This window comes from Pipistrellus kuhlii, unplaced genomic scaffold (genome assembly GCF_014108245.1).
Source record: "Pipistrellus kuhlii isolate mPipKuh1 unplaced genomic scaffold, mPipKuh1.p scaffold_m20_p_2, whole genome shotgun sequence".
Lineage (NCBI taxonomy): Eukaryota > Metazoa > Chordata > Mammalia > Chiroptera > Vespertilionidae > Pipistrellus > Pipistrellus kuhlii.
The window spans coordinates 147,800,073-147,814,169 of NW_023425515.1; the positions used below are offsets into that span (position 1 = coordinate 147,800,073).

Sequence of the window (14,097 nt, forward strand, 5' to 3'; positions counted from 1 at the left end):
AGCCCCACTGGAGTCCCTCAGTTCCAGGGGGATGGCCCTTAAGAGCGGGCCTGGCAAAATGCTTCCCTCGTTGACACGATGACGAGGCAAGTGTTCAATCCAGGCCACTGATGGGCCTCTGGCCAGGCCAGGGTGCAGAACGCTTGTGCCGTTGCCCCAGCAACAAGGCAAGCATTCCACACCCGGCCACAGATGGGCCTCTGGGCAGTGGGCGCAGAGCTGCCAGGTCCCTCAGAGAGCTACTGGTGCACGGATTCATGTGCAGGGCTACTAGTTATAAAATAAACATGATGCAGTGTATCTACTTAAAATAGTACACACTTGTCAAAACCAGTTTGGCTCAGTGGATAGAGTATTGGTCTACGGACTGAAGGGTCCTAGGTTCGATTCTGGTCAAGGGCATGTACCTTGGTTGTGGACACATCCCTAGTAGGGGTGTGCAAGAGGCAGCTAATCGATGATTCTCTTTCATCAATGTTTCTAGCTCTCTGTCCCCCTCCCTTCCTCTCTGTAAAATGATCAATAAAATATATATTTTTTAAAATAGTACACACTGACTTTGTTGTGAGGTTAATTTCACTCAGAATTTCAACAATGAATGTAGTAAGCACAAGGGTAGAATGGAATTTTTAATAATATATATATATATATACTAGTAAAAGGCTAGGTGACTGACTGTACATCCAACTGGCTGGCCGGTACATATGATGCGCACTGGTAATCCTTCCTATATATAAAAGGGTAATACGCAAATCAACCGAACAGCAGAACGACCAGTCACTATGATGTACCCTGACCACCAGGGAGCAGACACTCAATGCAGGAGCTTCCCCCTGGTGGTCAGTGCACTCCCACAGGGGGAGTGCTGCTCAGCCACAAGTCAGGCTAACGGCTGGTGAGCACAGTAGCCCGCCTCTGCAGCAGCAGCACTAAGGGTCTGACTGTGGCCTAAGCTGTCAGTTGGACATCCCTCAAGGGTTCCCAGACTGTGAAAGGGCACAGGCTAGGCTGAGGGACTCCTCTCCTTCTCCCCAATACACGAATGTTGTGCACCTGGGCTCTAGTTTAAAAATAAACATTTATTTATCAATCATTGTTTTGTTTTTTTTCCTCAATATATTTTATTGATTTTTTTTTTTTACAGAGAGGGAGGGACAGGGATAGAGAGATAGAAACATTGATGAGAGAGAAACGTTGATCAACTGCCTCCTGCATACCCCTTACTGGGGGTGTGCCCAAAACCAAGGTACATGCCCTTAATTGGAATCAAATCTGGGACTCTTCAGTCCATAGGCTGATGCTCTATCCACTGAGCCAAACCGATTAGGGTCAGTCACTATTTTTTATCAATGTTGTTTTTATATCATATTTTTTGTTGTTTTTATACCATGTCTTTGTTGTTATATCATGTTGTTATTTATTCATCAATTTATCAATCATTGTTTTTAGCAATGTTTTTATATCATGTTTTTGTTTTTTTTATATCATTTCTTTGTTGTTTTTATGTCATCTTGTTATTGTTTATTAATCAATTTATGTATTTCATATACCTTTTACTAATTTCCTTTCATCTGACACTTCCATTACAAAGAGTGAATAGCAATATTAAAATATTTTGTATTTTAATTTAATGATACTACATTATATATATTTTGATGTAATTTTTTTTGCAGTAATTAACACATGAATCTTTCTTCTAATTAATTTCCTTTCAATGTGCACAAATCTGTGTACCGGGTCACTAGTGTGTTATATAAAGCAACTCAGTAAAAGCAGTATCCTGGAAGCCTGACCTCATTTAATGTGACCAGAGCATGGCTGTCCAGTTATATTCCCCTCTACAAAGGCAGATGTTTTAAAAAAATAGGCAGGGGTGAGTGGTACAGTGTTTAATCACTGAATCATCATCCTGGTGTAAACTATTCTAATGGAGAGAGATATTGCCTGAACATAACCAAAAACTACAGATAAACTTCATAAATCCTAATAAACACAATGGTGCCTTCTCAGGCAGTAAGGAACAACGCCTATAACAGGATGGTTAATTTTATGTGTCAGCTTGGCTAGGTCAGTGGTCAGCAAACTGCAGCTCGCAAGCCACATGCAGCTCAAGAGCTGAGGTTTGCAGCTCTGTTGACTGAGTTTCCCGACCACTGGAATAGGGGCTAATCATAAGGAATAACAACAGCCTGTAATTATTGGAATGGATAGTCAAGGTCAGTGATTGGCAAACTCATTAGCCAACAGAGTGGCAAACCGTGGCTCGAAAGCTGCAGTTTGTCGACCACTGGTAGGTTATGGTACCCCAGCTATTTGGTCAAATGTCAATCTAGATGTTGCTGTGAAGGCATGTTTTAGATGTGATTAACATTTAAATCAGTAAAGGAGATCAAGCTGTAGATTGTGGGTTGGCCTCATCTAATCAATTGAAGACTTTAAGAGCAAAGCCTAAGGTTTCCCAAAGAAAAAACAATTCTGCCTTCAGATTGCAAAACTCTTATGTGAATTTCCAGTCTCCAACCTCTCCCCCCACTCCGATAAACTTCACTTACCAACCCCTACAGTCATGAGCCAATTCCTTAAAATCAATCTCTCTCCATATGCATATATGTATATGTATACACACACACACACACACACACACACACACACACCCTATTGGTTTTGTTTCTCTGGAGAACCCTAATAGGATGGTAGCTAGTTACTTATGAGACTAAATATACAGATAGACAATGGATAGACCATTTGTACAGAACTTTAACGCACAATTACTGCACCTTCCCTGGAAAACTAACTCCCACATCTGATAGGGGACTTATAAACTGATAAGATAGAGAATCTGAATTAATCTGAAAAGTAATCATATTATTTTAAATTTTAGAATACATATATGTATGTGAATAGAAGGTTAAGTTTTTAAGTTTCTTTTAGAAGGGCTGTGTGAAGACATTAGGGAGGTGACTCAGCTGTGAATCCAGCAAGCAGAACCAATAAGCATGGTTAGACCAACCCACCAGGAGTCAGTCAAAATATCATCTCATCGCCTGATGATTAAGGACAAGAGCTGATGTCTGGGGACCTCCAGGACTGCATGTAGCTGCATTCCGTTCCCAGCATCACCCTAGACCCTTCCCCTTTGTAATCCTGTCCCCTGCGCCTTGATGTAAGACAGGATTTGAATGCGTGTAAGCAACCTGTCTTCTTAGTTGGTTGGCCTTCTCAATAAACGCCTTATATGATTCAACCCTGCCTTCATTATTGGACAGTGACAGGCAGCCCAAGCCCAACCAGGGGTTTCCCGGAAACACATCTACAAACAAGCCTTGCTAAAAATCTATTTCTATTTCTAGTGACAATCCAGGAAGCTAAACAATCCCTCCTATAACAATCAGCCCCATATGGCCAGGACTTGATTAATAATTGACAACTTCCCTAATTTTTGCCCCTGCTTTTGAATAAGGAAAAACTCAAGAAAGCCAAATGTGTACCTCTAACCCAGCGTTCGGTAAACTTATTAGTCAAGAGAGCCAGTTATCAATAGTACAACGATTGACATTTCTTTTGAGAGCCAAATTTTTTAAACTTAAACTTCTTCTAACGCCACTTCTTCAAAATAGACTCGCCCAGGCCGTGGTATTTTGTGGAAGAGCCACACGCAAGGGGCCAAAGAGCCACATGTGGCCCGCAAGCCGCAGTTTGCCGACCATGGCTCTAACCGATCAGGATGTTAGATACATACCAAATCTTAGTGTTTGCAGCTTAGTTACAAATTCTGTACATAGAAGGTCAAAAGCCACTTTTATAGACAGAAATAAAATACATACGATCAGGATGTAAGGATGTTCCACTTCAAAGTAGCTCACCAACAGCTTCCCAAACGCCAGCACAACTCCGGATCAGGGCATATCTGAAACCTTTCCTTTTGGACACTAAAGCTTTTCCACTCCTGTCTGCTTTGGTGCTTTTAGTCTTTTATTTGTTTATTTATTTTTTATTTCTAACAGTGAGTTAATGTTATCTATCTGACAATTTTAAATATGGAAGCTTTAGTTTCTCATCCATCCGTATCAATATTAAAAATTTCTACAATTCCTCATGTTCTGCTTGCCTTTGAGTCTCTGACAAAACACAAGTGACAGTAGCTGATTCCCTTGCAAACTCAGAATAGTCTTTGCTTTTCTTATTTGGCTGAGTCTTTGTTTATTTCCGGAGCCCTGTGGTCCTGAGAAGGCAAGAAATCAGGCCTGCTAGAAACCATCGAGAGTTATGAGCTGCCTCAAATGCTGCTGCCTACAGACAGAATTTCCAGACTGTACAGAATGTGGGCAATACGTAAGAATGTGTGTTAGTATGAATTCCCCTCCTATGCAGCACTATTATTAATCAAGTTCAATACTGTACGCTTTTTTTTTAAAACACTGAAACAAATGGTGTTAGCAAATAAATGACTGAAAGCTTTTGGCATCAAAATAATTTTAAAAATCTATTTGACTTATGACTTGTTGACAATAACTTGTTATGCATTTCAACTATAAAAGATTGTTTTACACATTTCTTCCTTTAGCCTCACAAACCTAATGTTTCAGATAAAAATCTAAAAAGGTATTTTATTTCTGTCTATAAAAGTGGCTTTTGACCTTCTATGTACAGAATTTGTAACTAATCTGCAAACACTAAGATTTGGGTATGATAGTTTTATAATTGAATTGGTAAAAATTAACATAAGAGATAAGAATAATAGGGCTCAGGAATCCAAGTTAATTTCACATAATATAGAAACATCACAATGGAATGGATTTGATAATTAGATTTATTTTTTTAAATATAGTAAACACCATCATAAATCAGTAGAATTTCACAGTAGACTTTACAGGCAAGTGATTTTTGGCTTATGGTAATTAAGTGTAAACCATTGTTTTAAGTGCTATTTTCAATGATATGAAAAATCACACTTGATTTAGAAACATTCATGTAATAATTTAAGTTCTTCAGAAAACATCAAAAGTGAATTATCACTATGTTGTAAACATGATCAATATAATCCTTATGCTATGAAAAGAAGAGAATAATCCCAAAAAGCAACACAAATTTCACTTCCTTCAAAGGCAAATGTATGCCAAAAATTAACAAAAAGATATTAACAGAATTGACCTGTCAATGACAATAAGGGAAAGAGGAAACTGTGGAAAACAGGGATGATCCCTGCAAGATTACAGTTGTGTGAAAGGTAATGAGGTGCCTTAAAATTTTCACTTGAAAATCTATAAAAATTCATTAATGGTCCATTTGATCATTCAGAATATTTGATCTCTCAGGAAGCAACTTCTAATAGCAGTTCTGGTATGCTAGGTTCAACATGCATTTGGACGGTGCTGTAAAAACAGTGCACAAGAAAAACAGGTTATTAAATATGCTGGCAATGACTTCCCCTCCCCTAAGGACTCTTTCCTGAATACTACCATCTTTTAAATCTGCACTTTGACTACATTCCATGCACATTTATACACCCTGTTTATTGTAGGAAGAGAATAGAAAAACCTTTAAGCATTCATAGCAAGGCCTCTCTTTATAAATAGGAGCTCCAGCCCCAAGATTAAGCACCACTTTCACGCACACACACACCCACAAACACTAAAGTAATAAAACTTACCGCTTCCTTCAAAGCTTGATCTAAATCTCCCATTAGGTCTTCTTTATCCTCTAAGCCCACAGAGAGTCGAATCAGCGTATCGCTAATTCCAAGGGCATCTCTGTGGCCCTTAGGCACTGATGCATGGGTCATAATTGCCCTAGAAGGAAGAATGAGCAAATTTTTTTAAAAAAATGTATATTTTTATTGATGTCAGAGAGGAAGGAAGAAAAAGAGAGAAACATCAATGAGAGAGAAGCATTGATCGGCTGCCTCCTAGCATCCCCTGTCCCCTATTGGGACTCAAGCCTGCAACTCAGGCATGTGCCTGGACTGGAAATTGAACCATGACACCCCTGGTTCATAGGTCAATGCTCAACCACTAAGCCATACTGGCTGGGCCCAGAGTGAGCACATTTTTTACCACTATATTATATCAATGGAAGCATATTCTGAATCTTAAGTTGCAAGTATCTTCCAATTTCTTCTACTCTAAATATAAAATTCTTCATACACTTATAGTTTTTATAGGCAAAAAAAAAAAAAGAATTGTTAATATTATCTTTTCTAGTCATTTAAGTGAAATCCAAACTTTTTTTTATATCAATTTATAGCATCAGTAAGGTACACTCATTCCAGACACTGAAGGTGCCATACAGTAGGGAAAGACAGACTCCAGTGTGTAAATTTTAATACCTTGCCTGAATGAGTCCCTGGCCAGAAACCATATGCCATGACCAACCAGCTAAACTTACAAGAGGCATCTGGAACCAAGAGCCAATCAGAATTAATCTCTTCTAGATCAATGAATCAATCCAGAACTGGAACTTCTGAGACAGATCTGGAAAAAGGCAACCCAAGATCACTAGTAACAGCCCATGTGCATTAGAAGTTCTGGCACACAACCAAGTGTAAAGGCAAAGCACCTACTATGGGTTAGGTATTATAGTAAGAGTTAGCAAACTAAGAAGAATGAGATATCTTCTTTACCCTAGATAACGAAGCAGGAGCTAAAGACTATGAACAATTCACAAAACAGAATAGTCGACACAAATCCGTATGAAGACAAGGACTGCCAGAGTTCAGAGGAGGGAGATCTCTATGGGCTGAGGCATTACAGAGGGGCTTATAGTCTTCCTGAACTCTATTCTTCTTCTTCTTTTTTCTTTTTTAAATTAGGACTTTTTAAAAAAATATTTTATTGATTTTTTTACGGAGAGGAAGGGAGAGAGATAGAGAGCTAGAAACGTCCATGAGAGAGAAACATCCACCAGCTGCCTCTTGCACACTCCCTACCGGGGATGTGCCCGCAACCAATGTACATGCCCTTGACCGGAATCGAACCTGGGACCTTTCAGTCCGCAGACTGACGCTCTACCGCTGAGCCAAACCAGTTTCGGCAGTCTTCCTGAACTCTATTACTCACATTGCCACTCACACTCAACCTTTCCCCGAACACTGCCAGTAAAATCAATGCCTAAGCTGCTTTCTCCTACCTCACTTCAGGCCCACGGAAAGAAAATATCAGTCATGGTCAAAGTAAATGGATTTCTTTCACTACTCTAAGTTTTACACGTAAACATCCTCCTTAAAATGCTCTGCCTTTTCAGGCTCTTAATTCCTTAACAGAGTGTGCACAGGTAGAAATAAGAACTTACGCCTCTGAGACCAATAGACGTGGGTATGAATCTCAGCCCCTCCACATACTGGCTGTGTGGGCTTGTAAAACTTACCTGTCCTCAGAGGCCATTTCCTTATCTGAAATAATAGTAGCTATCACTTATTGTATGTTTCTCATAAAACAGGTACTGTAGGTCATGTATGTGCATAAATTTAATTTTAATAGATAAAAATTGGATATAACATCGATCTCAAAAGTGTGTTACAGTCCTTTTTTTTAAAAAATATATTTTATTGATATTTTACAGAGAGGAAGGGAGAGAGACAGAGAGCTAGAAACGTCAATGAGAGAGAAACATTGACCAGCTGCCTCTTGCACACCCCCTACTGGGATGTGCCCGCAACCAACGTACATGTCCCTGACCGGAATCGAACCTGGGACCTTTCAGTCCACAGACTGACGCTCTACCACTGAGCCAAACCGGTTTCGGCAAGTGTGTTACAGTCCTTAATGGAAGGAACATATAAAAGCACTTACATGTACCTGGGATGTATGTGCAATATAGTAATGTAGTAAAAGCCCAATAAAAAATAATCTGTAAGAGTAGTCATTATTTCCTGAGCACTTAATATGAACCAAGGCATTGGCTGAGGCTCTATTTTCCCCCAGGTTCTCACAATAACCCTAAGAGCACGGCCCAGTATTATATCACATTTGACAATGGAGAAAACTGTGGTTGAGAGAGGATAAACAATTTTTTTAAGGTCAAAAAATGAATACATGTCTTCAGGCTGGGAGACCAACCCAATGCACACTGGCTCTGCTTCCTCCCTCCTTATTGCCATGCTGCACTAGTTGCAGCCAAGTTGGGAGACACAGAGGAGGGTGATAGAACAGGCAAGCTCTGACCTAGATTCGCTCCTCTACAGGCAGCAGGGTTGTGGCCTAGCAGAACCGTCTGAGGGCCAAGCAACTTTAAACCAAATCCCTAAACAAATCAGGAGAGGTTTAAGACTCGCCTTAAAGCAATACACATTTCAATGAAAAACAACCCAATTTCGTATGCTGAGTGTGCCTCTTGTACATACAGACTTAACAGGCAAAATCTGGAAAGACTAGCAAAATCTCTAAGTGTCATCTTAATTATCCAAATCATTTTTGGGGGACATAATTTCTTCTTTGTAACTTTGCGAAATTGCCTAACTCTACTCAGAAACTGTACACTACGATGAGAGAGCAGAAAATGTGCCCAAATTTTGGTAATCTATAATACCCCCTCAGTACAATGCTTCCAGAACATAGTTATTCCAGAAATGTCTATGGAAACTAAAACACACAAGCAGTTGAAAATTATTAGGCAATGTTGTTGATTGACCACCGCAATAATTACAACATATGGTCATAGTAACATAGAATGATGTCGGGATATAATTCAGGAATGCTTGATGAGATGGGTAATCAATAAATGATAATTATTATTTCAAATATTAAGCCCATTATATGGATAAAAAAAAATTGAAGCTTAAAGGTTAAGTAATTGGTAGAATAGGCATCAACTTTAGATGGGAGGCTGCTTTTACCTCCCCTCATTGCAAAGCCTCAAGAGTTAAGTTCCTAACATATTCCCATGTGACATCTGAGGGATCAGCAAAACTTTTTGAATCTTTGTATCCTTGTCGGTAAAATAAGGTGCTACATCCCTTTCTCCCCCCACAGGCACCTATCTCCTAAACTCCAAGGGGCCCCAAGAGACTTGTAACCAGGAGAGCAAAGGGCAGTAGCAGCTCGTCCCAGGCAAACCCCCTGACCCTGTCCCCAGGGCTCCTTTTCTCTGACTTCCCAGTGAGCCAAAGAATCCCAACCTAGGCTCTCCTGTTGCTTCTCCTATGCCCTTCCTTGTTTCACTGTCCTACGTGTATTTGGTGCAGCCAATAAATTTTTGCTTGCTTTCCTACAATGTCCTTGATTGAAATCTTTTCTTAGATATTTGATGATAGCTAGCTGGGCCTTCTTCTGACAATCAAGGTGTTGGAGGTGTTTCATCAGAGAAAACATTCCCCATTTCCCAAGGAGCCTTGAAATCAGCCCTTCCAGGATGAAATCTCCATCTCCCTTCCAGGGCGGAGTGGGATGGAACAAGTCCTGGGCCAAAGGTGGAAAGTCCAACATACAATTACTGCTAGAATGTGCTTCAGACAGAACAGGCGTGGAGATAAATTCCAGAAAACACTGATAAGTAGCCTCCATGAGATTTCATCAGTCTCCATTCTATTGAGTTAGAATCCATTCTGATTAAATAGTACCATGCTCTTCTGATCATTAAATATCTTGAATTATTTCTGGTTTTATCACATTTCTTTATCAAGTGATCATTAAAACTGACATCAAAGTTAAAATGCTTTGAAAGAAAAAAACATACTTACGGAAGCTCAGCAAGACTCTCATATCCTCCCAAGCTCTCAGCCAGAGTAAATAACTATAGCAAAGAAAATATTAATTTAGAGCTTCCACCAAAATAAAAAAAATGAATATCTAAAAGTAAATGTTTTAAATCAAATGGCCCTGGGACAGAGGATAGGAAATAGTGATTATGATAACTGGCCAAGAAAGTCAGAGAAAAAAATGAGAATAGAATACATAACAATGATTTCATTAACCAGACATTTTATGTATAAACTTTCACAACATTAAAAGTTGATAAAGGTGAATCTCCTATACCTTCCTAATTAATCTGAGCTCTAAAACCTCAGAATTACTACATTTGAGACCTAGCTCTGTGGTTATGTTAGGGGCACAAAGAATATTGGGGACTAGTTATGGTTATGGGAAATATTAACCATGCTCTGTTAACCATGATTGCCTTATTCTGGTTAAAGAAAGGACAGTCTACTCTGGCTGGGAACTGTATGTCCCTGGGACCTGGGAGCCAACCTTGGACCAGGCAGACAATCTTGGAATGCAGTCCATTCTCATTCAAGACCTGCCTATTATCATGGAGGGACTAACAACCTTGTTGCCCAAACAACGGAGTCCCATCCCTCACTTCCTACTTTCCCATTCCTGTAATCCCTACTTCCCCATGTAATCCCTGTCCTACACTATATAAGTAGTTGGTTTATTGGGGGCTGTAGAGCAGATTTTTGTGGATGATTCAACCCTTTCTCTGCTTAACTGGCTCAAGTAGTTATGGGTACTGTAGACCCATTGATTGTCCGGTTACAGTTACCCTTTAAAGAAAAATATCTAAATGTTTAAGCACTTATTTATTAGTATGCATCACTTATTAAATTAATACACCCATTAAACTGCCCCCTGGAATAGAAGAAAGAGTATTTAGTGTTCTAGTAGCAAAGAATTTTATAAATATTTTAAAAATTATTCTCACAGCCATATTAAATTAAATACACACTACTATTTTTCTGATTTCAGAGATGGACAAGTAGGGCTTTGATGAATCTGTTAGCACCCTATTCTTTATACCAATAGTATTTATTTTTATTTCTTTTTTCTTTTTTTTATTAAGGCATTATATGTGTACATATCTTACCATTGCCCCCTCTACTCCCATACATGCCCTCCCTCCCCAGAGTTTTTCCTACATTGGTTTTGCTTATTTGCATGCATACAAGTCCTTTGGTTGATCTCTTATCTCCCCCATATCTCCCTCCCCTCCCCTCTGTAATTTGACATATACTGATAGTATTTAAAACTCAGTCTACTGCATGAGGTTGACCAATGAAAGCTCAGTGTGTGGTTATGAAGGACTCTCCTTGGGCCCCTGAGAACTTGCTGCCCCAGTGCAATCAGACACAGGCCTCCCTTCCCTCAATCCAGGCAGGTGCAGCCTGGGAGGCCACAGGGTTTGGAAAGCCATTTTTGGGCTGGGCTCCAGCATAGGCTCGGGCATTGCACTAACAGCATCTTACTTTGAGGTCTCACATAATATTTCATTTGGAAAAGGGGTTTACTTTTAAATAAACTTGAAAACCTATGCGCATCCCATCTCTCTCAAATTGATGGCAGTCTCTGGAGAGCTAAATATAATAAATACACATATTCAGATTATCTGCTACCGCACCAAAGCCATTTTCTAACCCGATGCATTTCATGATAAAGAGGTTTGTAGGTGTGATCTGCAGGTACAAAAACATTTATCTGAGTTGGATGCAAGTGAGAAATAATAAACTGCTGTAAAAAAGACCTTACCTCTAAAATTTAATCACTTGCTTTGAAAGCTTACCTTGAGGTTCTTGAGGAAAGCCTCAGCGTGCTGAAGAGCACCCTTAATATAAAAGGTGATCATCCCCGGGCAACCTGTGCACTGACGCTTTGCCAGCTCATGCTGAGGATGAGAGGGCAGCCCTGTAATAAAGTCTTATTTTAGAGTCAAACAAGTAATTTCGAAACAAAACAAAAAAATCAGTTTGCTCAAGTCAACTACCAATAAGCCTAATCGTGAGCTTTCCCAATGGTCTCAGCGGGCTGCTTGTTCTGGGCCCCGTCTTTCTCTCCCTGGCTTCCTTTCTATCGCTTTCCTTTGCTCTCCATGCTCTAGCCACACCAGCTTTCTTTACACCGGAAGTACCACACTCTATTTCACCTCAAGCAGAGGGTTAATTTGAAACACAGACAGATAGGGCAGGGGTCCAGGGAAAGCAAAGGCAGGTGAACATAGGCAGGGGCAGACACAGCAGTTTGAGCCAGCCTCACCACAGGAACCAACCGAGCAGAAATTATAAAATGTTTCTGGACTCAAAAGCGGGAGGCATGGGAGAACAGGGGAGGGCCTGCAACAATAAGGTGAACTGACGTATAGAAACAGGAAAGGTTCAGCATAGGGACAGAGAAAGAACACATAGAAACAGGGAAAGTTCAGGTTTGTTGCTGGGCAAGAACAACTAAGGGAATCAATCAGGTGATGACTTGGATAGCTATAGAAGCAGGCTTGTAGCAAATATATACCCCTGGACTACAAGGCTTGAGGGGGCCTTGTAGCCCATTATTGCGCCCCCACTTCCCGTGAGGGGAGTCTGAATCTGCTTGTAATACATTTTCCACACTTTTGCTTAAATCACTCACTGTCTGGTTATCATTAGGACCTTTGCCTGGGACATTCTCTACACTGACTGCCCTACCCCTTTTAATTACATCCTTCTTTATTGTCCCGCTTAATATTTGTCTTATTCACCAACATAGTTCTGTCATAAACAGTTAGACAAACATGAGCAGAGCAAGGACGATGGGCCAGGTACACAGGTCACCAGAGCAGAAAGCCCAGGGTGGCTGCTAAAAGGACAATTGCAGGATAGGACGACGTCATCCTAGGATGACCTTTCTTCCCTAGCATATCGTTGGTCAAGCAGTTTGGATCCCCTGACCTTTTGTCCCTACAGATAACAACTAAGCCTCAGTTGTATATCAGCTTCCAGCCCAGAAAAACAGCAAAACCAGACAAGCAACACCAAGGCTGACCTCAAGGCCGGCTGTACTGGATAATGACCCCCTGCCCTGGCGCTGACCAGCCAATCAGTGGAGAAATTGACCCTGAAAGGACACACCTGGAGATCAGCTGAATATTCTGTTGAGATCTTCCCCTAAAATCTCTATCCTTAGCACCCTTAAGACAGAGAACCCAGCTCACTCTCCTACCGGGAGCATGCCCAGGCCTTTTCCCTTCCCCTCCCAACTCGTATCACCTTTAACTTCCTCACCCACAAGCTCCAAGGGCCCTTCCTTTGCTTCTATAACTTGTTTCTTCAGCCCATTTCTTCTATGAATTACTTCTACCTCTGTAATTTTCTAAGTAAATGTTCTCTTATAGTTTGAGTCTTGGCTCTGAGTTCTTTCCTAGCCTGAACTCACATACCAAGGTTGGTGAACCCAGGTCCAATCTGACCCACTAGTCTCACACATGGCGCCTGTCTCCGGGCTTCCAAACAGTTCCGTAAGAAATCCTTTTCTTGGCCTGGACCGGTTTGGCTCAATGGATAGAGCGTTGGCTTGGGACTGAAAGGTCCCAGGTTCGATTCCGGTCAAGGGCATGTACCTTGGTTGCGGGCATATCCCCAGTAGGGGGTGTGCAAGAGGCAGCTGATGGATGACTCTCTCTCATCGATGTTTCTAACTATCTCTCTCCCTTCCTCTCTGTACAAAATCAATAAAATATATTAAAAAAAAGAAAAGAAATCCTTTTCTTTTTTTTAATATATTTTATTGATTTTGTACAGAGAGGGCTTTTCTTTTTTTTTCTTTCTTTTTTTTCAAATATATTTTATTGATTTTGTACAGAGAGGAAGGGAGAGAGATAGAGAGTTAGAAACATCGATGAGAGAGAGTCATCGATCAGCTGCCTCTTGCACACCCCCTTACTGGGGATATGCCCGCAACCAAGGTACATGCCCTTGACTGGAATCGAACCCGGGACCTTTCAGTCCCCAAGCCAACGCTCTATCCATTGAGCCAAACCGGTTTCAGCAGAAATCCTTTTCTTTTGTTGATAATTGGATTCCAGTTGCTAGTACAAAGCTTGATCCTTAGTTGGAAATTAATATTTACTGAATGAACCTGAAATGCCTTGTCCAAGCCTTTTAACAAATGCTATTCATTCTTCAGTTCACAGCCCTTCCTTCATTCAAAATGTACACCTCTTTATGTGGGGTACATATAGGGCACTTACTAGCATAGATACAGGATGAGGCAAAAGTAGGTTTACAGTGACTCTATGGAAAAATAATATAATAATTAATAAATAATAATATAAGAATAAATTCTGTGTTTCATGTAGTCATGACTATAAACCTACTTTTGCCCACCTTGTATTTTTGCCTTGGCTTATTAAAGTTCTTTG

The 14,097-nt window shown here is 40.4% G+C and overlaps 1 protein-coding gene and 1 long non-coding RNA gene across 2 annotated transcripts in view; one reads left to right on the forward strand and one right to left on the reverse strand.

Annotated features, from left to right (window-relative positions):
• The first annotated feature begins 1,918 nt into the window (after positions 1-1,918).
• On the forward strand, positions 1,919-3,244 carry LOC123652707. The gene is made up of 2 exons (XR_006742175.1): positions 1,919-2,067; positions 2,295-3,244. It is a non-coding gene; the product is annotated as an uncharacterized LOC123652707 (long non-coding RNA).
• Positions 3,245-4,792: 1,548 nt separating this feature from the next.
• The window catches only part of CTH (cystathionine gamma-lyase), a 25,127-nt gene continuing 15,822 nt past the window's right edge, over positions 4,793-14,097 (reverse strand). Inside the window, exons 9-12 of the mRNA XM_036446219.2 lie at positions 11,491-11,612; positions 9,674-9,726; positions 5,651-5,789; positions 4,793-5,372 (exon numbers count right to left, since the gene is read on the reverse strand). Coding sequence (XP_036302112.1) covers positions 5,352-5,372; positions 5,651-5,789; positions 9,674-9,726; positions 11,491-11,612 — 335 coding nt within the window. The 3' untranslated portion in view covers positions 4,793-5,351. The remainder of the gene's footprint in view (positions 5,373-5,650; positions 5,790-9,673; positions 9,727-11,490; positions 11,613-14,097) is intronic.